The sequence below is a fragment of the Cetorhinus maximus genome, chromosome 3, assembly GCF_964194155.1.
Source record: "Cetorhinus maximus chromosome 3, sCetMax3.hap1.1, whole genome shotgun sequence".
In the NCBI taxonomy this organism is placed as follows: Eukaryota; Metazoa; Chordata; class Chondrichthyes; order Lamniformes; family Cetorhinidae; genus Cetorhinus; species Cetorhinus maximus.
Window position 1 is genome coordinate 165,685,403 of NC_135881.1, and position 25,626 is coordinate 165,711,028.

Below are 25,626 nucleotides of genomic sequence, written 5' to 3' on the forward strand. Positions count from 1 at the left end.
TCAGTGATTTTCTCTAACTTAAAATAGATTCCAGCAGCAGGCTTTTTGGCGAATTTTTTAAAAAGTAAAGGTTATTAATTATCACATGCTTACCCTAGCTGTTTAAAATGCAACATCTCTCTCGCTCATTTCACTCACACTATCACATACACAGAGACTAGATACAGAAGTTAAAGCCACAATTATAAAAGTGGAATTTATAACTCTGTCTCAATATCGATACAGGCCTGTGTCTTTGATTCTTTAGTTGGAGTGCAAGTCTTTTAGAAAATAAAGAATTCTCATGAAGCTGCAAAGCCTCTTGTAGACAAATAGCCAGGAGATTGGTTCTGAGGTGAACTTGGAAGTAGTAAAGTACTTTGGCTGCATTAGAATACTTTCAGCTATTTCAGATGTTTCTCAGTGCTTCAGTGTTTCTCTTCTAGATTTGCTTTGTTCAGGATATTTTAAACTACAGTCACTGAAAGTTAGTTTTAGTCACATGACTGCAAGATTAACATTTGTGACATTCAGCCAATCATGATACAATGGCAGTTGGCTAGTCACTCACTCTTATCTCTGCCCCAACTTTAGCTCAAATATTCTTTGTTCAATATGGCACTCAGAGACCAACAGTCCAGGGGTCCCACATTCCTCAAACGCTGGTTCACCTTTCAACAATGAAGTTTAAACTTCACAGGTGGTTACAAAGTACCCTTATTCAGGCCTATGTTTAACTAAATATTTGGCCCATAGTCACATGATAAGTTGCAGCCATTTTAACAGATTTTGTGGCCACTTTCACAAAGCGGTTTTACACTCTATAATATCAAATACCCTCACGCTTATACTGAGCAAGACATATGAAAACTGCCAGAATATCATAAAAATCCAAATGGTTTATTAATGTCCTTCAGGGAAGGTAACATGCCAGCCGTCTTTGATCTGGCCTACATAGGACTCCGGTCTCAATTTAAATCCATTCTTTTTCAAGTGGACCAAAAAACATTGGAAAAACAATCACTCGCAGCAGTTCAAGGTGATAGGCCACCACCACCACCAAGTCAGGGCAACCAAGATGTGCAATGTGGCCATCCCAAGAATGAAAAATTTCATGAAAAATGAAACCCCCAAATTTGATTGATCTGCATCAATTAACAAAGGTCATTACACTCACCTCTATGGACTACAGCATACCACAAGATCAAAAAACTCCATGCATGCATGCGGAGAGCAGAACTCCGTTTTTTGAACTGGCCCTTCAACGTGGGCACAGAGCCAAATGTTAATATTAGGTGTAGGATTTTGTGCATGGCAAACATTTAGTCCCGTTGTTTTGGTATACGACCCAACTAATTAAATTATACTAGACCTACACTGCAAAATTCATCTCAAAGGAAGCAGCCAGAGGCAGCTGAAGTGAGGGTGAATTTCCTAATCAACAACAACAGATAGGAAAGAAGATTATCGTTGCATATTTTTAAAATGGTTTGCACACCTGTTGTTCCTAACCCACAGAGCTTTTCGTGACATTCAGTGTCAGTTGTACTGTCTTTAACCCAATACCTACGATCCTATGAAATAATAGGAAACTTAACCAGAGAACTAATAGCTACATCAAACAGTTAAGCTATGCTTTTTTTTTCTATTCTCTATGTGGACTTCTCAGATACCTGATAAACCATGAAGTAAGCTCAAGTTCTGCTCACTGACTCAGCTTGCTATCATCTGCCTTCATCCACAGGCTTGCCAACAGACATTTTGTACTACAAACAAAAGTGGGAAACATGGAATTGCATTTTCCAATTGAGGTTAACGTTTGCTGTTATATTATTTTCTTTGGTGTTACACCTTATATTGTGCACATTCCTAACACATGAATCAGCCAATTTACCACAATGCCACGCCAGCCTGCTTGTTCTAATAGCACGGTAGGAGTCTCACGCTAGTCTGTGGATGGATGGGTGACGAGAACATAGTCCACCCATCTTAATCACAATTTTAAGTACCCCATGCACCAAAGCCAAACCACATTACACATCAGCAGTAAAACAAACGGGAACACCCTCCAAGACAATGTTGGCTAGCAGGAGCATGTGTACTTGGAAAAAAAATTGTGTGCGCAGTTTATTCTTTCATTCGAGTCAGTCGCAAGAAATTGGCTTTGAGGTATTTTATTCTGCACCACTGTATTTAGCCCAGCACTGCTACATGTCAGACTACAAGCTCAAGGTCTGTAAATATCTGTAGATTGAAAAGTGTCCCTAGTTATCCTGAACCTGCCAATTTTCAGTCATCTTTCCTCTTTCAAAATACTTCCAAGGTTAAAAACTCACTTTCATAGTTAAGAGTGTGCCTCAAGAATGACAAAAAACTTACTCAGAATGGGCAAATTTAAAAACTAGTTCAAGGGACAATTTACACGTGGCCTTCAAATACAGATCCAGCATTCAACTACTAATGTTTTGAAGCAATTTGGTTTTAGCCTGGGTATATAGAGAAGAATTTGTGGCCCCAAATACACAACTGATCCAATTTATGAGCCGATCATAGCATGTTCAGAAAGATTAATTAGTAACAATGCCCATTACCATACAGGATCAAGAGATGTTTCCAGTCAGTAGTAATAAGTTACCAATATAACTAGGAATTAATCACAGGCTGGTCAGTACAACCAGAATGTGATGAATATTTTGCCAATTTGGCCCCTTATTCTGAACTACTGTATACCCAGTATTCTGCCATTTTAAGCATATGGTCTCCATGTCTCTAGATACCTGGAACTCCAAATGTTTCCCCCTCCTCTCCCACCTAGATCAGGTGCCATTGCTAAATAGTCAGCAATCTTGGTAAAGTGAACTGTGTCAGGGAACCTGAAAAACATGCATCTCATTCTCAATCATCCTTATTTCAGAGGTTGATAACCACAAATGGAGGAATATTTAATACTTCAGTGCATTTTGTAACAAAGATATTTATACCAAAATCAGTGATAGTGGATTAAATCTGTAATGCAACTTTAACTTTTAATGCACTATTACTACCACCTCCTCCCTGTACTATCATCAGACTTGCTTTTACCATCATCTTTAGAGTTATGTATTAAATTGGCTTTTTTTCCCCACCCATCCCAAAACCTCCTCTTTCTTACACTTTTTTTTGCCGGTGTAGGGATGGAGTGAGAGTATGGACCTGATGGCAACGCATGAGATCTAAGTAATACCTACTTCTAATTAGAACAGTCAATGCTTTAAAACAGCAATAATTGGCATCTAAAAAAATGGATGCATGTGTTTAGGAACAAAAAGTTAACCTTAGCTCTACTCATATTCTTACCTCTGACTGAATGTCAGAGGCTTGAAAACAATTTAAGTGGACACATCAGTGTGCTATTTAGGCAGGCTTCTTGACAAGACATTAAACATCTGCCCTCTTGGGCAGACAACGGTGCCCTGGTCAACACTTATACTGCAACCAAAATCACGAAAATAGATTTGGACATTTATTGCTTCGCTTTTTGTTGGACCTTACTGTGCACAAATGGCCTGTGTTTCTCTCCAAAAAGTACTGAACTTTAGTCATGAGAGCTGCCATATAAATTCAAATTTCTCTTTCTTTAAGGGTTATAATTATAAATAAAGATAAAGATTATCAGATGTTGCACAGGCAGGTGGTTCCCAAGGTATGGAGACTTTGAAGGTGCCATGTCAGTTACATGAGCTTTGCAATTATATTATGCCTTTAAAGAAAAGGCACTCCACAAATAGATGCACAGAAAGCATAGAGGTATGGAAAACAGAATAAGGGATTAAATATTTAGGATACAAAATAAGGCAAGGCACGCTGGGAATTCGCAAGGTTGCAAACATTTTTATTTTCTCTTAATTTCATCTTACTGGGGCAGGAAGAGCTCAGCAGAACAGAGAAAATCTCTATAAAAAACCTTTGTTGGGGGATGAAATAAGCTGGCTAGTGTCCATTTTACATCAGATCTTATATTACATCTGTTCATTCCATGAACTATAAGATAATTGGCCAATTCTGGTGCTCGCTGATGTTTGAATCTTTCGCCATAGTGAACAACATGCTTGGATCAAAAGACCTGCTCAAAGTGAACTCGTCCACCCCTAACCCCACCAACAAAAACAAAATCTTAACCTTTTCTCACTTGAATTTCTGATACCTGGAATAATCTTGCTGTTCACCTTTGTAGCCTCTCCAGAATAATCTCCTTCCTATGATGAGGTGACCAACAGCAAACATATTTTTGATTTGTAGGCTGGCTCAAGAAAAATGACTTAGAAATAATACCTCTTTAGATGTACACTGCGTTCCTCTGCTAATGCAAGCCTCTTTACTTCAGTTAAGTATTGTGCTGACAGTTCATTGGTTCTCCATTACAACTTCTAGATCTCCTGATTCATCAGCATTTTTTGCTGCGTATTAAGGTCAGGCACATTTGCATGAGGGATTGGAACTCTTCCCAGTTCAGGCATCCAGTGACAGCACCAAGCAGACCCACGTCCTCCATTACACAACGGGATGCAGAGTAAATTCCCAATGTAACAGTAAAGCACCTCCTACTGCAACATTGCAACATGCGTGCCCCACCCCCATTTCCCAAACATACTGTAATAAAACTGTTCAAAATTGTTCAAACTCAGGCCAGTTAAATCTGAGCTGGGTTTGAATCCAAATCTCAAAAGGTAAGAGCCTATTGTGTAAACTGCACCATCAAGTTCTTTTCAAGCACTTCTGATAAAAGATCTTTGACCTGAAACATTAACTCTTGTTTCTCACTCTCCACTGATTCTGTCAGACCTGCTGAGTATTTCCAGTATTTTTGTTTTATTTTAGAGCACAGTGCTTGGTTTATTTAACACATTCTCTCTTTTGGCTCCTTGGTCTATAACAACTATTTTACACTTTTCTGAATTGCTAAATTGCAACAAACTATTGGCTCAGTTATCGAAGAGATCTTTTTGAACTGGTTTGATCAATGTTTGCCCAGCCTTTAATTTTGACATCAGCTGCAGATTCTGCCTGCAAATACATCCAGGTCATTAATATACTTAGCTTGGAGGTCGGGAACTCCAAACCTGGCAGTCTTCAGATTTTCTGCGCATGCGCAGGCCAGGAGTGGGCTGCACATGCAGAGTTTTGCATCTTAATGTTCAAGACATTCCCTGTGTGCCTGCATGTAGAGAGAAAAGGGGGCCGTGACAATCTAGGTTAGATGATCAGGTGCAGAACGCCATAGCCAGGAGGTCGACAAGGGGAGGTCGACAAAGGGAGGTCCCAAACAGGGGAGGTCGACAAGGGGGTGTCCCAAACAGGGGAGAGTGGGCAGGGAGGGGTCCCAAAAAGGAAGATTTTGATGGGGGGGGGGGGGTCAGAAGTAAGACCCAGTTAAAAAGGAGCAGAGAAACATGTTCCAAGTTAGAGAAAGGGCTGCAGGGAGCAGACTTTAAGTAAAGAGGGCTCAGAGGAGGCCCTGAAAATTGAAGAGGGCCACTGGGGTAAAGGTATCCTTTTGAACAATAGCATTCTGCTCAATGCTGCCAAAGATCTGAAGTTGTGCCTATAATTTGATGCTTGAGTGTATATTCAGGAATCCAGGGGAATGGAATCTTGGGAGGCGAGATTGAAATCCTGAGAGGTGGGCCACCGTTGAAGCCAAGGCAGGATCTTCAAAGGTGAAGATTGGAAACCCTCGTGAGAAAGATAAAGTTTCAACAAGATTAACTGACTCGGCGTTACGAACGTGTGGGTGGGTTCTTAAGAAATCCGTGGAATCTGCTATAGTCACATGTGTCATTTATTGTGCAGTTTGGTGTGTTAGGCCACAGCTTGCCTGTTAATTCACATGTGCCTCATACTTACCCCGAACATTACAGCATAAAATAGATATTGTAAATGGTTTTATCTTTTGGACCTTGGATAGTAAAGTTTACTTTTCTTTGTTCAAAACCCAGGGAATCTTGTGACTTTCTTCGCTGAGGATGTGTCTTAAATCTCAAACTTTTGTCTACTTTAAAAAAAAATTATTGATACCAAACTGGATCCTACCAACAACTTGAGGGTCTGGCCAAGGATCATAACACATTCAAGACACATTCAGATCACTTTGGATCTCTTTCGAGGGAATGCTGTATTTTTGGAGGTGCAGTCTCTCTGGCAAGACACCTATCTGCCTATTTAGCTGTAAAATATCCCACTTTCCTTTTCAAAGAAAAGCAGAAGAGTTCTCCAAGAATCCTGTACAATACTTATCCCTCAACCAACAGCTAACAAGGCAAATAAATCACTTCTCTCATTACTGCTCATGTGATATTGCTATGGGCAAATGAGTGATACATCACAAACAAAACTTATTGAATATGACAGACTTTGGAACCATCCTGAAAATATAAAAAGTACTTTATAAATCACAGAATCAGTGCAGAAGAGGCCCATCGCGTCTGCACCGACACGTGAGAAACACTGACCTACCTACCTAATCCAATTTACCAGCACGTGGGCCATAGCCTTGAATGTTATGACATGCCAAGTGCTCATCCAGGTACCTTGTAAAGGATGTGAGGCAACCCGCCTCCACCACCCTCCCAGGCAGTGCATTCCAGACCGTCACCACCCTCTGGGTAAAAAAGGTTTTCCTCACATCCCCCCTAAACCTCCTGCCCCCTCGTGACTGACTCTTCAACTAAGGGTCCATGCCCCTCATAATCTTATACACCTTGATCAGGTCGCCCCCTCAGTCTTCTCTGCTCCAACGAAAACAACCCAAGTCTATCCAACCTCTCTTCATAACTTAAATGTTTCATCCCAGGCAACATTCTGGTGAATCTCCTCTGCACCCCCTCCAGCGCAATCACATCCTTCCTATAATGTGGCGACCAAAACTGCACACAGTACTCCAACTGTGGCCTCACCAAGGTTCTATACAACTCCAACATGACCTCCTTACTTTTGTAATCTATGCCTCGATTGATAAAGGCAAGTGTCCCACATGCCTTTTTCACCACCCCACTAATATGCCCCTCCGCCTTCAGAGATCTATGGACACACACGCCAAGGTCGCTTTGTTCCTCAAAACTTCCTAGTGTCATGCCGTTCATTGAATACTTCCTTGTCAAATTACTCCTTCCAAAGTGTATCTATCACCTCACACTTTTCAGGGTTAAATTCCATCTGCCACTTATCTGTCCAGTTGACCATCCCGTCTATATCTTCCTGTAGTCCAAGACACTCAACCTCACTGTTAACCACCTGGCCAATCTGTGTCATCCGCAAACTTACTAATCCTACCCCCAACATAGTCATCTATGTCGTTTATATAAATGACAAATAATAGGGGACCCAGCACAGATCCCTGTGGTATGCCACTGGACACTGGCTTCTAGTCACTAAAGCATCCTTCTGTCATCATCCTCTGCCTCCTACAACTAAGCCAATTTTGAATCCACCTTATCAAATTACCCTGTATCCCATGTGCATTTGCCTTCTTTATAAGTCTCCCGTGTGGGACCTTGTCAAAGGCTTTGCTGAAATCCATATAAACTACATCAACTGCACTACCCTCATCTACACACCTGGTCACCTCCTCAAAAAATTCTATCAAATTTGTTAGGCATGACCTCCCTCTGACAAAGCCATGCTGACTATCCCTGATCAAACCTTGCCTCTCCAAGTGGAAATAGATACTCTCCTTCAGAACTTTCTCATACATTTGTTCTTTCTCTTTCTTAGACAATATCAGACTTCACGCATTAAATCTCATGCTCCTTAATCGTCAATGTGCACCAACAACAAAGGTCTAATGAAATTCCAGAATGACAATGTCCCTCAATCTTTCTGAAGTTTTCTCTCCTTTATATTTGAATTTACAATCTTGCAACCAGAGGAACTCGTCCGCCAAGTTAGTGAAACCTGATCTCCATTTCCTGTGTCTATACTGACTAATTCTTAACAATTTATGATTTCCCAACATTCACGTGCTACATCTTTCAATCATTTCAAAGGCTTTTTACAATGGGGGTGTTAAACATAGTGGGTCATAGTTACCAGCTGTATTAATTCGTTTTTTTTAAAAAAAGGTTATGTTTGCCACTTTCCCAATCTGAAGTGCCAGCTCAGCCATTTTGTTGCACTTGCAATTCAGATGCTACAATACTATAGATAGAGGATTTTTGCCAGTGCTTTGGCCAACCAGTGCTACCAAAAACAGAATGCATAATCAGTAGCTTTGTTGCAGGTTTGTTAGATCATGGGTGAATTTTCCGTTTTCAGCAGGTGTCTTGCAAGCTGCCTAAAAAAGCAGCAAGACACCCGTGCTGACTCTTAGGATGAAGGCCCGCCCGCATCTTTTGCCCATCAGGCAGTTAAGTGGACAGCAACAGGCCTTCCTCACAGCTGAGGATCTCGGAAGACAATGGACCATCCACAGAGAATTGCCGGCCAATCAGAGGCCAGCAGCTCTTGCACTCAGCAAAGCCACGGAGGAGGCAACACCTGCTGGAGTCCCAGGACCATGGAGCGATCCAGGAAAAAAAGTACTGCCTGGGGTTTTTGGGGGGGGAGGGGGGCAGGAAGGAGAGCGCTCCATCACAGGGAGAGGGGGGCGATGGGGGTCAGCAGTAAGGGCAGGGGGTGGCTGTCAACGGCCACCCCAACTCCATGTCCATGCCTTCAAACATGCACAGATTCATGCAGATCAAGGGAACACCCCCGCCACCTCCAGTTTAACCAGCTGTGCAGGCTGCAAGTTGGCAGGGGCCACCTGGAGCAGAGAAGATTGCAGCGAAAGGGCAAAAGGTCCTCAGGTGGTCATTAATTGACCATTTAAGGGACTCAAGTGGAGGTAGGGCGGGAAGGTCGACCATGGGCCTTTCCACCCAAAGCTTACTTCCGGTGGAGGTAGGAAGACGTAAGGTATCAGTCCCGATGCCAACCCACCAAATTTTCAGGGCAGCTTGACTCCTTCCTCGCCTTCTGCGGGGGCATAAGATTTTGCCCTGTGATGTGCACAAATTGTCTGTTGTGTTTGCCTGCACAACACCAACAACTTCAAAAAGTAATCAACAAGTTAGGTAGTATCTGTGGCGATAGAAACAAGAGTTGACATTTCGGGTCAATGGCCTTCCATAATAAAAATAAAGATGAAAGCAAAATACTGCGGATGATAGAAATCCGAAATAAAAACAGAAAATGCTGGAAAAACTCAGGTCTGGCAGCATCTGTGGAGAAAGAAACAAAGTTAACGTTTCGAGTCCGTACGACTCTTTTTCCATGATGGACCTGAATGGTGACTCTTTCTGTCGCCACAGAAACTGCCTCATATTCCAAATACTTTCTGCATTCTGTGCTTTTATTTCAGATTTCCAGCACCTGCAGTATTTTGCTTCTGTTCAAAAAAATAAGCCATTGGTTATAGATCACCTTGGGATTTCCCAAGATCATAATCAAACCCCATATCTTTTTAGAATCTCACCTTTCATTACTATGTTGTTCCAGAAAATCTTTGTGCATTTTCCCTACTCTTCCTCATCATTGAAATAAGTGTCATTCATTTATTCCTGCTTTTCCTTCATTTTTGAAAGAATACCCAGTATACACAGTCAATAAACAATGGAAGAAAGTATGTATTTGAAAAGTTCCTCATTGTTCTGCAAAATGTATCTGCTTCCTAACACTCAGTTTTTGTCTCTAAGATAAAGGCAAAATACTGCGGATGCTGGAAATCTGAAACAAAAACAAAAAATGCTGGAAAAACTCAAGTCTGACAGCATCTGTGGAGAGAAAGACAGAATTAACGTTTCGAGTCAATATGACTCCTCTTCAGAGCTCTGAAGAGTCATACGGGCTCGAAACGTTGACTCTGTCTTTCTCTCCACAGATGCTGTCAGACCTGCTGAGTTTTTGCAGCATTTTTTGTTTTTGACTCAGTTTGTCTCGACTTCCCATTACTTTTTCACCTGACTGTGTATTTAATCAGTCATCGTTTCTGCATTTCCATAACATATTCCTACTCTTTAAATGGCAACTTAATCACATTGATCTGTTGCACTTTTCAAGATCTAAACCTTTGATTTAATTGCACAGCTGTGGATTTTTCCCACAGTTCAAATGAGCAAATATAACATATCATACACCCAACAAGTACATTACATTTTTCTAAAATCCAAGTGAAAAGATTGCACACATTGATCTTTGTGTGCCATTTATGGTGACAGTACATTATGCATAATAACTTGCCCATGTTAGATGTTACGTGGGGCCTAAAATGCATTTCAATTCGACAGGTCTTGTGTGTATTTAATACTGTGAAGTAAACAAGACAGACTTATCAGAGCGCAAAGAAAATATTGGCAGATTAGTTTTGGATATTAAGGAAATACAGGTGTTTCGCCCTTTATAATACTGCAGCTTTCTCTTTCGTGGACTGATGTTTTGTCAAGGGCAAGTGAATGGACAACAGTGGAGAAGATACTTAAGTGCACATATACAGGAGCCTGATTTTTGGGGCAGTGAGGGGAAATGGACAACACCACCTTGAAATAATGCCTCAAAACAAGAAAAGCTGCAAGCCTGCAATTAACAAACTGTCAAAAGAACATGGGGCCTGCTCGCTGATGCGTAAAATGACGTGCGATGACATTGAGCATGCATCCTGACGTCACCGCGCGCCATTCAGATCTTCAGTTTGGCGGGCGCATACCACAGTCGGCTGCGCTCCCGCCAAACTGTCAAAGGCCTATTAAGGCCATTTAAATATCAATTAAACGGAGCTGCCCATCCAACCTTAAGGTTGGTGGGCAGGCAAAGAGCCCACATGGCCTTCGCATTTAACATGAAACCTCATCGACGGGTGGGATGAGGTTTCATGAAGTGTTTAATAAAAATTTTCATTTAATTTATAAAGTTCATTGACATCTCCCAGCTCATGTGAGGGGACGTCTTGAAAAATGTTTTTTTTTCTTCATTAAAATTTTAAAAAGTCAAACTAATCTCCCCGAGGCAGCTCTGTGCCGCGGAGATTTCTGCCCTCTTTCACGCGCATGCCCCGACTCAGCCTACTCCCCCCGCCCACACAGGGAGTGCTCAGCGCTTCCGGGTGTGCATCATGCTGGGCGGGCCGACATAAAATGGCGGAGCTATGAAGTCTTTTTGGTACTAAATAGGTTAGGAGGCAAAGGTCAAGTGTCCTTGTGGGGAGACACTCAAAATGTACCACTACATGCATATGAAACATATCATTATCTCTTCTACAGTCATGAATCAAGAATACTCACTCACTGGTTAAACCAATTGTACAGTTGATTTGTACAGCCCAGGAAGATCCTGGGTTTTATCTGCAGTGCTGAGTTAGCTGACCTTGGCTGAGGCATCATTGGATACCACAATTGCTTTACTTACTCTTGTGTCAGGAGGGAGCATGAAGAAGCATGAAAAAGAACAAAGGTTCCAATGCCTGGTCATTATCCAATTACTCCTACAAGTAGTATCCACACGCATCTAGACATATGCTTGGTAGTAAACCTGCAGGCCCAAATTTACCCAACAGTCACTGTCAAGAGTCTTAAATGAATAATGTTCATTTGCTCAAGGTATCAGAGGATGACTGTGTCTCAGAAAATAGAATTTAGAAGAGATGGGGAGATTATTAAAGGCAGAAAATACAAATCAACAGTGAGAGATGGTCTATACTATATTTGTGCACAAGTTCTTTTTAAAGGCCTACTTCCATGGCATCTGCTTATTCAGTTCTGAGCTAAACAGCAGCTGGTTATACAACTTAAATGCTCTCTCACTGCACACAATAGACATATGCAACTCACCAATATTTCAAAAAGTAGCTGTGAGTCACAGCACTACACATCAGACCTGTGTAAATAGTTTTATTTGAGCCATCTGCTGGTTTTCTGTCAGAGTAGCAGTAACAGAATAGTCCATTCAACCCTCTCAGCCCTTTCTGCCATCCTCTTAGATCATGGTTGATCTGTACCTCAACTCCATTTAATTGCTTTTTCATTTCCCCTGATGCCCTTACCTAACAAAAATCTATAGATCTAAACCTATCGATTTCAGTCTTAAAAGCTCCAATTGTCCCAGAAACCACAGCCTTTTGGGGAGAGCATTCCAGATTTCCACTGTCCTGTGTGTGGAAAAACCGCTTATTGATTTCACTCCTTAAAGGCCCAGCTCTAATTTTAAGATTATGTCCTTTTGTTTTGAAATAGGCACACTATCTACCCTATCAAATCTCTTAATCATTTTAAATATACTGATCAGATCACCCCTCAACCTTTTAAGCTCAAGGGAATATAAGCCAAATCTATGTTGAGCACTAATATTATAAAGGAGCACATGGAGGGACCAGATGCAACGTGAATGGGCCAAATTCACTTCTGATCCATTGACTGAGACTGGCCGAGACCTGGATTATGAGCAGGATGATTGTATGAGTTTAACGAAATTAATACAGTGGTCATTTATGTGTCGGGTGAGTCCTGGGTATTCTGCTTTTTTTGGGGGAGGTGGGGTGTTTTTACCCAAAACACAGGAAAATCTTTACAGCCGAACCTGAGACGTTGTAACACCAGTTTTAGAAAACCTTAAAAAGATGCACCCTAATATCAGTGCCTTCTGAGAACTGTTATTCTGCCAGCAATAAAGATGAATATCATTCATTAACTGACCATTACTTAATTGTGGAACAGCTAACATTGGAATAGCAACTGTAAACAAAGATATAACCTTTCAAGGGAGGTTACATGATCAGTTTTGTTTTATCAGACAATTGTTAGAAAAATGGATTCTTTATCACAAATGTTTTTTTGAGGCAGAGAATGTACTGTAATTTGTAAAGATAATTATTGAAAAAGGATGCAAGTGAGAAAAAAGGATGGAAATTAAGACTGAGTAGACTGGATAGTGCCAGTTGAAGACCTAGTATTGGGAGAAATGGAGATTATTCCTTTTACTATTTTGGGGGAATATTGTGTTATTCTGTAAAGAAGGCTGTGCATCTCTGGGTGTGTGTAAATAATTTAATTAAACTAGGCAGAGGTTAGTAGGAGACAGGTTGTCGGGGGATGGGGAGGGCTTAAAACATGAAAGGACAGAGGTGTTAGGTTTGGAGTACAAGTGAATAGGTTGGATCCAACATTTTGCATTTTTGGATAAGAGTTTGTTTGAATATCAAAGGGAGTCAGAGGTAACAAGAAACATGTTTGCATCTTGCAGGGGTTCCATAGGTAAATAGAACAAGGGTATTATATTTTATTGGCCCGAAAGCAAAGACAAGATAGAGACATGAAAAATTTTATATTTGGTAGGACTGGAGTTTAAAGAGGTGAGAGAGCAATGGAACCTGAGACAAAGTGGAGCGGGAGGGGGGAGGGGAGGATATTTTAGAGTTACTGTGGAGCTGAGAGAGATAGCTTGTTGAGCTGGGGCTGTTGAGTTGGGAGCTGTTAGCTCTGGGCTGGGAGAAGGTGCCATTTGAACCAGCCATCCAGTCAAGCCAGAAAAGTCTTAGGCAACAAGCAATTTTATTCTGAACTTTGGATTCCACAACAGAATGGAATAGAGTTACATGACCTGTAACTCTATGCCTCTATTAAAGCTACAGCAGTTTACATTGGATAATATTACTGGATTTCTTACAGTTAAACATCTATAAAGGAGTGCTGCCTGGAAGGTGTTTACTTCTGGGTCTGGCCAAGCAGAGTGTCTTTTTGGGAGAATATTTGGAAGACTAACCTTAATTGTGGAAATGTAATCTTGTGTGCTTAAATTTGTTTTAATTCTTATTAATAAAACTTTTACTTTTAATTTTAAAATCCCACAAGCATGACTGAGCCTCTACTGCTGAAATCGGTATGTCGTCTTCTCATTTTCAGAATACAAAAAAAGGGTATGGCCCGTAAGCCAAGTTTCCCTCTGGGATTTGGTTTGCATGGCGACTTAACACTGCTGTGGACATAACAGTATCAACATAAATACAATGACAATTGGCCACATCCTGTGTTGGAAGTTCAATGATGCAATGATAAGCTAGTATTTTAAATAAAACACTGGATATACAAAACATCTAATTAGATTTCTCTCATCAGTCTTACATTACTGTAGATAAAAGGAGCAAATTCAAACATACTGCCTCTTAATTAGCTTTGTCAGCTTTAATTTGCACCTTTTTCTTCCTACCTAGAATTGCAAAGAGCGAGTCTCCCAACATCCTATAACCCCACGATCACGACCACTCTGCTTCCATCTCAGGAGAGCAAACATTCTGGGAAAATACTACCTAGGGATTTAGCTTAGAACAGCCAAACCTCCAAAGAAAACAGGAGCAATACAAAAAGTGTCTTGGTGGACGCACAAAGAATAGAGCCACCCTGAAATCTAAAATACAAATTTTAACCTACACTCTAAGCAGTGCTATTAGTAACTAATAAGTATTTAATAGATATAAGATAAAGGATGCAAAGAAAATGCAAAGAAAATACAATGTTATAGTCATTCAGACAGTTAAGCTTACTTAGTGCACCTGTGCATTGCACTTCCCAAGCAGTAGTTCAAGGGTATCCAGAGTTTTCTAGAGCTGAGAAAGAAATGGAGCATGTAAAGAATGGTGGTGGTGGTGAGAACAGAGAGAAAAGGTGACTAATTGGCATTTTATCATAAAAACATTACATAGGTTTACACAGAATTTACACAGAAACAAGTCAATCAGTCCAATTAGTCTATGCTGGTTTATGCTCCACATGAACATCTACTCATCCCAACTTCATCAAATCCAATCAGTATAACCTTCTGTTCCATGCTTCCTTATATTTGTATCCAGCTACGCTACTCACCTCAACTATTCCTTGTCACAACAAGTTCCACATTCTAACCACTAAAGAATTCAGGAGAAACCTCTTTTCTCAATTAATTTATTAGTGACTAACTATTTATGACCCCTAATCTCAGTCTACTGCACAACTCCTAGCCCACTATAAAACAGTATTATAGAGGCCTAAATGCAGGCCTCTAGTGAAGAATCAAACCCACTGCAAAAGAATTTAGTGTGTAGAAATGAAAGGGGTGGGTGGATGGGTGTGGGTGGAAAGATGACAGCAACACAAAAAAAAATTCCATAAAAGTCAAGTTGAAGACGACATTACTCAGTATGATATTGAGCCAACCAGACTACGGAAAGGATGATTTCAAAGCATTATCAGTGACCTTTCCAGCTGGGTCACCGGGTATTGATCTTTACTTTTAAATTCTCTCCCCATATTCCCCTAATCCAAGTGCTTTGGGACCAATTATAATTACAGAACTATTTCCACTTGAAGCATTCTGCAATATAAAACAGGAATTAAACTAAAGATGGTAGTAGCAATGTGCTACAGCTGCTACACAAGCAGGCCTTTCGCTGACTGAATCAGGTGCCTCACTGTCTCAGTTTAAACATCCGTCACAATCTCTTATTCATATTATTAAAAAATCTCATCCCCCATTTTTAGTCGTTTTGAACTGAAATGATATTTCAACCAATGATAATTTTGTTCTATTTAATATAGTTTAAGAGTTCCAGATTTAAGAAAACAATATTGTTGCAATTCAACAGCTGCCAATGTCCAATCAATTCCAATTAACAGCAGAGGCATTAAAGGAGGAAAAATTCAATGTTGAACCATGCTATTTCTATCCTCTTCCTTCACCACCTTCCCCCCAGGCAAAACCAGAAAGGTGCACTAGAAATGCCCAGAGCAAAAAGCAGTGGCATTTCACAAGTCATACTGTTCAGATTCACACTGCAATTGCGTCACCACCACCACCACCACCACCACCATCTCCCACTACCTCTCTCTCTCCCCCCCCCCCCCCCCCCCCCCCCACCCCCCCACCCGAATACGCCCAGGCATTTTAATATTTTAGGCACTATAGGTTATCTTCCCTTCTCACATCTACTAACTATAAATACCTCCCTTTATCCAGGGCAATTTCTGACCTTGTCACAGACAGCTGTGGAGGATATAACGATTTCATATATTGAAACCAGCCAACTTTCTTCATTTTAATTTAATGAGCCGTTTATCTCTGTGGACAAGCTAGAATATTTCTAGTATTGAGACTGTACACAATCGCTTCCTATTTTATTCCAGACTGTATAATATTATGCCACAATTGAAAAATGCGCTTTACTTTTACTCTACACATACAGCCCTAAACACTACTTGGCCTCAAGAGGGATCAGGATCAGTATAAGAGGAGAGGGTTCAGTGTAAGGGGACCAAGGTGATACTATGCGTAAGGAATCTGAGTTATGAGGAAAGACTAAGGAAGTTGAGCCTGTCCTCATTGGAAAAGAGAGCACTTCAACATGACCTAATGGAAGAAAGTCCATGAGAAATTTTCAAAAATTCTACAAGGTCATTGATAATGATCCATTACTTCCACTGATAAGAGTTTTAAAACCAAAGGGCTAGTACACATAACAACTTAATCTTCCAGAAATCAGGTAAAGAGAGAGGAGAGAAATAATCCAGATGCAACTTGCCAGTTACCCATTTGTTACATAGGCAGGTGACAGCCAAAATTTTGCAGTGAGTCCGATAAACTGTAAAAGGGCATGAACCACCACTTATTAGGCTTCAGGGGTGTTGGGTTGAAGCCAGAATGATGGCCAGGAAACTATTATCAATGCTTTCCTTTGAACAGTATCTTGGGATCTTTTAAGTCCATTGGAATAGGCATGTTTAGCATGCCCTCAGGAATATGGCACTTCCAACAATTCAGCAGTCCCTCAGCAATGCACTGAAGGGTCAACCCAGATTGTGCGCTCAATTCCTGGAGTAGGGCATGAACCTACAACCTTCTGAAAGAAAAGAGTGCTACCAATTGATTTCAGCTAACAAGGTTTAAATGACAACTTGATGCATTTCTGGAAAAGAAGGAACAGGTGGACAAGCAGGAGTACAATCAACCTAAAAATGCAAGACAAAATATTGCTAATATTCTTATCTCAAACTATTCATACACATTACTTAATTGCATGTGTCTTACCTAAATTCTGACTTCATATCAGTGATAACCTGTCAATTATTTACTGCTAGTAAGTTACACTTTAAAAAAATATATTTGTAGTTCACTCTTCCACTTTTGCATAAAATGGAAGCATCAAGCCAAGTACTTTAAGTAGAATGAATAATTGCCATTATCATTCTCCTGGACTCTTCCCATGGGCACACAAAGTCAAATTTCTTGACCCTAAGGCAAAAATGTGACAATGCCCCTACAAAATGTGTCATAAAATTTGCCCAGTTGTATCAAATGCATACAATATTTGTATTTCAGAAGTTAAATCTGTCATATTTTTAAAAACTCAACCATTTCTTTGCCTCAGTGGTAGAACGGCCTAATCCAAGAGGATGCAAGCATTTGGCTTTGTGGGCCACAAGGAGATATTCCAGAGAGCCTCGGGGCCATATTTACAAGTTTAAATCCACATTCCAGTAATTTGCATACCTTCCCAATTGATGATGCCAACAAAGCTCAAATTTTGAGGTTCCGCTTTAGGATTTTGCCAAAGGCACAAAGTGCGGGACAAGAAATGAGCCCTCCCAGATCAAAAAAATTCAATCGTGATGAATAGGAAACATGAAAACAGCAACTTTCTTGGCTCTAGGGGCTGAAGTTTGGGCACCTATATTTAAGAGAAGGGCTTCTCTACAGTCAATGATACTCCATTTAGCAATCAGATGAACATTTTTGGAAAGTATTTTAAAATTGAAGAAAACTATGATCTTTAAAACTTAAGGATCACTTCACTTTTCCATCGAACAAGACCAACAGACATCAAGGGAGCACTAACCTCTTTCTTACTGGCCCATCTTCATTTTCTGATGAGCTTGCATCATTTCCATCTCCTTTCTGTGAAGTGTGAGACCCATCCTCTTTCCCATTTTCAACTGCTGCCTCAGGTGACAGTATCGATCCATTTGAGGAACCATTGCTGAGAGAACCTGCATGGTTAAAAGTCCGTAGCATCAGTAAACAGTGTTAACAACCTACAGACAGTTACTTATAAAAAATATATCATTCACTGCTTTGCACAGTGGCAGCTTTTGCTCAGTTTTCAAAAAGGACACTTACAAAAATCACATGTTGATGAAGGTCTTGCCCCTTTATATGCGCTTACTGATACAGCAGTTTTACATGCTTGAGGATCAGTGGTCAAGCAATGATGGAACAGGGTAACCTGTTTTTTTCAAGGGTAGTATTGGTTCATTTCACTTTTGGCCTGTGGTCGATTCCCACCTTATCTCCAGTATCTGCTTGCCTATGCTATATTGTTGGTGAGGGGAGTCTCAATGTTTAGGCCTCCTCCATGAGAAGGGTCTTGGTACTTTCTGATCTGTATACAGGGTCATACAGTCCCAATGCAAAACACCCAAGAGGGCGAGGAAGCACTCCACATTCATTTGGAGGGAGGCCTTTTTTGCATCTGTCACCACAATGGTAGCTGTAACTTAAGGTAATCCCATTAGGATAATGGGGAGGTACTCTAACTGGCAGGATGCAACCAGTGAAACCTCGCATTGATCTCTGTTGGAGCCTTAACTATTTATCAATGACTTAGATAATGGGATAGAAAACCATATATCTAAATTTGATGAAGGCATTGCTAAATTCAGCAAATGGGTAAAACTGGCAAATAGATTTCAATGTAGGCAAATCGAAGGTCATTCACTTTAGACCTAAAAATGACAGAACGGGATTTTTTCTAAGTGGTGAAAAGCTGGAAACTAGGTCTAACTAGGTGGAGGTCCAAAGAAATTTGAGGATCCTTAAAATGTCATCAACAGGTACAGATAATAATCAAAAAGGTTAATGGTTTTCTGGTATTTTTAGCTAGAGGACTAGAAGTGGGTAGAAGTCATGCTTGTTACACAAAGTCCTGATTATTTTGCACCTGAAGTACTGAGAGCAGTTCTGGGCACCACATCTCAGGAAGGATAAAATGGGCTTGGAGGGAGTGCAGCTTAAACTTTGTCAGGATGATATCTGGACACCAAGGGTTAAATTATGATGAAAGATTAAACAGACATGTATTCCCTGGAATTTAGAAGGTTAAGGGATGATTTGATCAAGTCTTCAAGATATTAAATTATCCACCCTATCATGAGGAGGTTGTGGCATGGTGGTAATATTACTGGATGAGTAATCCAGAGGCCTAGGCTAATGCTCTAGGAACACGGGTTCAAATCACACCACAGGAGCTGGAGGACTTTAAATCCAACTAATAAATCTGGAATTAAAAGCTAGACTGATGGTGACCACAAGCCATTGTCAATTGTCATAGAAACCCATCCGGTTCATTAATGTCCTTTAGGGAAGGAAATCTGCCATCCTTACCTGGTCTAGCCTACATGTGACTACAGACCCACAACAATGTGGCTGACTCTTAAATGCCCACTGAAATGACCTAGCAAGTCACTCCATTGCATCAAACCGCTACAAAGTACGAAAAAAAGTAATGAAACCAGAAGGGGGACCATCCAGCAACAACCTAGGCAGGCACCGGAAACGACAATGGCAAGCCCAGCCCTGTCAACCCTGCAAAGTCTTCCTTACTAACATCAGAGGGGCTTGTGCCAAAACTGGGAGAGCTGTCCCACAGATTAGTCAAGCATGACATGGTCATGCTCATGGAATCATACCAGATACGACCATCACCATCCCTGGGTATATCTTGTCCCACTGACAGGGCAGACACACCAGAGGAGGCAGTAAAGTGATATACAGTCGGGCGAGAGTTGCCCTTGGAGTCCTCAACATCAACTGAACCCCATGAAATCTCATGCCATCAGGTCAAACATAAGCAAGGAAGCTTCCTCTGTACAACCTACTGCACCCCCTCAGCTGATGAATTAGTGCTCCTCCATGTTGAAAACCAATTGAAAGAAGCACTGAGGATGGCAAACGCACAGAATATACTCTGGGTGGGGGGCTTCAATGTCCATCGCCAAGAGTGGCTCATTAGCACCACGACTGACTGAGCTGGCCAAGTTCCAAGGACACAGTTGCTGGACTGGGTCTGCGACAGGTGTTGAGGGAACCAAGGGGGAAAAACCTACTCGGTCTTGTCTTCATCAATCTACCTGTCACAGATGCATTGTCCATGACAGTCACAGAATCATAATCTTTACAGTGCAGGAGGAGGCCATTCAGCCATCAAGTATACCCTGGCTCTCTGAAAGAGCATTCCACTTAGTCCGACTCCCTTGCTTTATCCCTGTAACCTTGCACATTATTTCTTTTCAGGTGGCAATCCAATTCCCTTTTGAAAAGCTCAATTGAACTTGCCTCCACCACCCTTTCAGGAAGCTCATTCCAGACTCCAACCACCCTCTGGGTGAAAAAAAATTTTCCTTACATCACATTTACTCCTTTTGCCAATTATTCTGAATCTGTGCCCTCTACTTCTTGATGCTCTCTAGATTGGGAACAGTTTCCTACTATTTATCCTGCCCATACCCCTCAGGACCTTGAATATCTCTATCAAGTCTTAAGTCTCCTCTCAGCCTTCTTTTCTCCAAAGAAGTGTCCAAACCTCTCCAATCTATCCTCATAGCTCTAGTTCTTTATCCCTGGAATCATTCTTGTGAATCTCTTCAGTACTACCTCCAATGCCTTCATATTCTGGAAATGGACACAGTACTCCAGACGAGGCCTAACTAGGGTCTTATACAAGTCCAGCATGACCTCCTTACTCTTGTACTCAATGTCCCTATTAATAAAGCCTAAGATGCTTTATGCTTTATTAACTGCTCTCTCAACATGCCTTGTCATATTCAATGTACATAGACACCGAGGTTCCTCTGCTCCTGCACCTCCTTTAGAGTCTCTCCCTTTATTTTATACTGTCTCACCATTTTCTTTTTCACCATTTAGCCAAAATGGATCACTTCACATTTCTCTGCATTGAAGATCATCTACCATTTGTCTGCCCAATTCACCAACATGTCTCTGTCCTTTTGAAGTTCAAGTCTATCCTCATCACAGTTGACATTTCTAATCTTCATATCATTTGCAAGTATGGGTAGGAGTGACCACCACACAGCCCTTGTGGAGATAATGCCCCACCTTCACACTGAGGATATCCTCCATTGTGTTGTGTGACCCTGCCATGCTAGATGGGATAGATTTCAAACAGATCTAGCAACTCAAAACTGGGCATCCAGGGGGTCAGCTCTGGTTCAAAGAAGAATGGAGGGCATGTCAGGAGCAGCACGAGGCATATCTAAAAATGAGGTCCCAACCTGATGAGCCAAACACAGGGCTATTTGGAGTGCCAAACAGCGAACGCAGCATGCAATAGACAGAGCTAAATTATCCCACAACCAATGGATCAGAACTAAGCTCTGCAGTCCTGCCACATTCAGTCATGAATGGCGGTGGACAATTAAGCAACTAACAAGAGGCGGCGGCGGCTCCACAAATATCCCCATCCTCAATGATGAGGGAGCCCAATACATCAGTACAAAAGGCAAGGCTGAAGTATTTGCAACCATCTTCAGCCAGAAGTGCCAAGTGAACGATACATCTCGGCCTCCTCCTGAAGTTTATAGCATCACAGATGCCAGTCTTCAGCCAATTCAATTCATTCCACATGATATCAAGAAATGGCTGAAGGCACTGGATACAGCAAAGGCTATGGACCCCGAAAACATTCCAGTAATAGTGCTAGAGACTTGTGCTCCAGAACTAACTACACCCCTAGTCAAGCTATTCTACTACAGCTACAACACTGGCATCTACTAGCAATGTGAAAATTGCCAGGTATGTCCTGTCCACAAAAAGCAAGATGAAGCCAACCCAGCCAATTACCGCCCCATCAGTCTATTCTTTGTCATCAGTAAAATGATAGAAGGTGTCGTCGACAGTGCTATCAAACGTCACTTACTCATCAATAACCTGCTCAGTGACATTCAGTTTGGGTTCCGCTAGGGTCACTCAGCTCCTAACTTCATTATAGCCTTTGCCCAAACATGGGCAAAAGAGCTGAACTCCAGAGGTGAGGTGAGTGACTGCCCTTGACACCAAAGCAGCATTTAACGGAGCGTGGCATCGAGCCCTAGAAAACTGGAATAAACAGGAATCAGGGGGAAAACACTCCACTGGTTGGAGTCATTCCTAGCACAAAGGAAGGAGTTTGGTTGTTGGAGTTCAATCATCTCAGTCCTGGGACATTGCTGCAGGAGCTTCACAGGGGAGTGCCCTAGGCCCAACTGTCTTCAGCTGCTTCATTGACCTTCCTGCCATCATAAGGTCAGAAATGGGAATGTTTGAGGATGATTGCAGATTGCACAATGTTCAGCACTATTCATGGCTCCTCAGGTACAGAAGGAGTCCACACCCATATACAGCAAGGCCTGGACAATATTCAGGCTTGGGCTAATAAGTGGCAAGTAACATTCACGTCACACAAGTGCTGGGCGATGACCATCTCCAATAAGAGAGAATCTAACCATCTCCTCTTGACAATCAATGGCATTATCATCCCTCATTGCCCTTGAGAAGGCGATGGTGGTCTTGAACTGTTTGAAGTCCATGTTTTGTAGGAATGCTCACAGTACTGTTAGGGACATTAGGAACATTAAGGAAATTTATAAAAGTGCACACCTTCAACTCCAAACAAAAAAACAAATTGTGTTTCATCATGTCTCTGCAATTGATCCAGTCCAAACATTTGTAGTCAATGTTTTGATTGAGAATACCATCACCACTCTAAGCATATATAGTAATATACAACAGTTTTAAAACAGCAGGAGCATCATCAGCAAAAAAAAATGGAAACTCAGTGCTATCCTTTGAACCAACAAGAAAATCACTGAGGAGTTTCACCACAGTCATGGATAAAGCACCAAAATGCTACCTAAAAAACAAAATCCATGATGATGATCAGATCCATCACTGATTGGCATATTGGAAAGGTTGACTTGTCTCAACTAAAATGGTCCCTTGAAACACAGGTTTAGATTTTCTGATCTGCATTACTTCAGTGATGGCAGTAACCCATTCATTTTGAATGGATTGGCATTATTATTTTAAGACACTGACCGCAATAGAGATGGAGACACAGCATTAAATTAATGTCAGCTAGAAAATCTAAGCTTCAGACTATATCCCATATATCCAGGCTCACTGAGTATACATCAAGTGAGGCTTGAATTGGCACAGCGGTGCTGAAAAAAAAATTGCCACAACATTGAAGAATGGGAAGCCAAGTTTATATTTTTTTTAAATAATGCCAGAAACAGGAGGTGAGCACAATAACCGAGGCTGTGTCATTCTCCATGACATACACAGCCAACATGAACTCAGATTCATCTGACTCTAAACAACTGGGATGCTTTCCCAAGTGATAGGCAAACCGCAAGAAATCAAATGACCCATTCAAGGATTAAAGGATCCCAAAGAGGTTGCGAAGTGGATCAAATTCAAAGATTTAATCTTTGGATTTGTAATGAAATCATAGAAATATATAGCACACAAGCACATTTGACTGTATCTGTGCTGACTGCTAGAAAATTAAAATTAGCATCTCGAACAATGTGGCAATCACTCTGCATTACTAGTGTCAGTCTACATTCGAATGTTGGGTTTGGGTTTAAACCCATAACCTTCCAATTCAGAGGCAAGAGTCCCCCAAGTGAGCCAAACGTAGATTCCTGTCTAGCCAGGCTAGAGGGACAAGAGATATGGAGCAGACTATTCATTTTTTTTGCAGCCACTCAACAAATTAAAGACGATACATTTCTAATTATCCAAGTATGTGTTTAACAACAGGATCTATGTTTTTAAAAAATCTATTGAACATCTTGCATTCCATCAACTGTAAGATGGGTATCCAGGCGCATGGCTTAGAAGTTAGCTAGATTTTTTTTTCAAAGGCAGAAACATGAGTTGTTACTGATTCTATTTCACTTGTCACTTCCTGAGCATTTTGTAACCAGTAACAAAAGGAAAAAATGGTGGACTTTCCAACTGAGTTTCCCAAGTTTACAGCAAATTAACAGTTATGTAGTTAGTTTGTGTGTGGTTATTCTACCACATTACCAACAGCCTGATTTTGACAAATAAGACTGTAAACTATGCTGCTACTGACTCCAGGGGCCACACACACTACCATTGAGCCCCCAAAGATAAAATAAACAGAAGTGCCATGTTTTCTAACTGCCAGCAATTCAGACTATATGTACAGGTCTGGAAAATGGTTTTGCCCTCATGGCCTATAGAGACCCTCTTGAACAACTGGAAAGTGGTATGGATACAAACACAACTTATGGAAGATGTTTTAGATCTATTAGGGACGCTGCGCAATCAGCCCCAGGATATAAACAGAGAGGTTTCTACAGCACTCGGGAGACTGCACCAGCAACAGGGGGGTGGTGGAGCTTGGAAAGTAGGGCGAAAGAATCATTCCAATCGTTAACTGGTTTTGCTCGTCATACTGAAAAGATGAACAAGCCCAGGAGAGAGGTTAGACAGGCTGTTGCACTCAGAATTTAAAGAAATGCTCTTGTTAAGGCATGGTCAAATGCATGAAAAAGAATTCAGACTGCAGTTAAACCTGAGCAACTTGAAGTGCATTACCTGATGGGTAATGTAAATTAAATGGTCATTTGAAGAGAGCTTCCATTCTAAACTATCACATGATTGCGTAAAAATAATAAGTCAATAAACAGCATAGAAGCCTTTCAATATAATTCTTCTGTTGCAATTTACATAGCAACGGCAAATTAAGAATCCTCCTTCCCTCAAGAGCCTGTAGGGCCTTCTTGAATGGTTGATCCCTGATGGTTTTCCTTATCAGTACCTATCTTAATATTCAGTCCAGAGGAACTAGAGAAACTTGCAGCACAGAAAGCAACCATTTGACCCATTGTAACAATGTCAAGCTTTACTGAATTAGTCCAAAACTAATCTCACCACCCCACTCACCACACAGCCTTGCATCTTCCTGCAGCTTATTTATCGGATATTTCTTTATTAAAAAAATGCCATTGTATCTGCCTCAACAACATCCTGTGACAAATTGTTCCAAGTTCTAACAACTCCCCTAACTTCTTAACTTCTTTAAGTGGTGAATTCAAACTGATGATCCCTCTCGTCACATAATCCCCAATCAGGGGAAATTGTTTTGCCATAGCGCCATTTCCCCCTCAACCAAATCAAGGGAAACTGTTTTTCCATAGTATCCTCCCTCTCCCCAACCAAACCAAGGGAAATTTTTTTTCCTAGTTCCCCCCCTCCCCAAATGAAGATGCTTCAGAGTGGTTAAAAACTACTATTGGATCTCCTCTTAGCCTTCTCTGACTCAGAGAAACAATCTTAATATCCCCATCTTTACATAACCTCTTTGATTAGTAGGTCCGTGCCTTCACAACTCAAGAGTAAAGAGTGTTATACTGAGCCACACAGACAAGGAAAGCTCTCGATTCAATATCTCATGAAACATATTATCTCAGCAGTTCCACTACAATGTGAGCAAGACAATTGGCACTTTTTTCCCAAATTTCCCTTTTTTCCCCCTGTAAATCAGCCTGGGCTCCTGCACCTACCCATCATCTAGTGACTATTGCCACA

The 25,626-nt window shown here is 41.2% G+C and overlaps 1 protein-coding gene across 5 annotated transcripts in view; it reads right to left on the reverse strand.

Annotated features, from left to right (window-relative positions):
• The window catches only part of jarid2b (jumonji and AT-rich interaction domain containing 2b), a 409,246-nt gene that overhangs the window by 181,097 nt on the left and 202,523 nt on the right, over positions 1-25,626 (reverse strand). For 2 of the 5 annotated variants that reach the window (XM_078539218.1, XM_078539222.1), the window contains one exon: positions 17,846-17,996. In XM_078539218.1, the coding sequence (XP_078395344.1) occupies positions 17,846-17,996 (151 nt within the window). Of the gene's footprint in view, positions 1-4,290; positions 4,394-14,521; positions 14,603-17,845; positions 17,997-25,626 lie in introns of those variants that run through there. The other 3 variants (XM_078539220.1, XM_078539219.1, XM_078539221.1) reach the window with 2 other exon arrangements.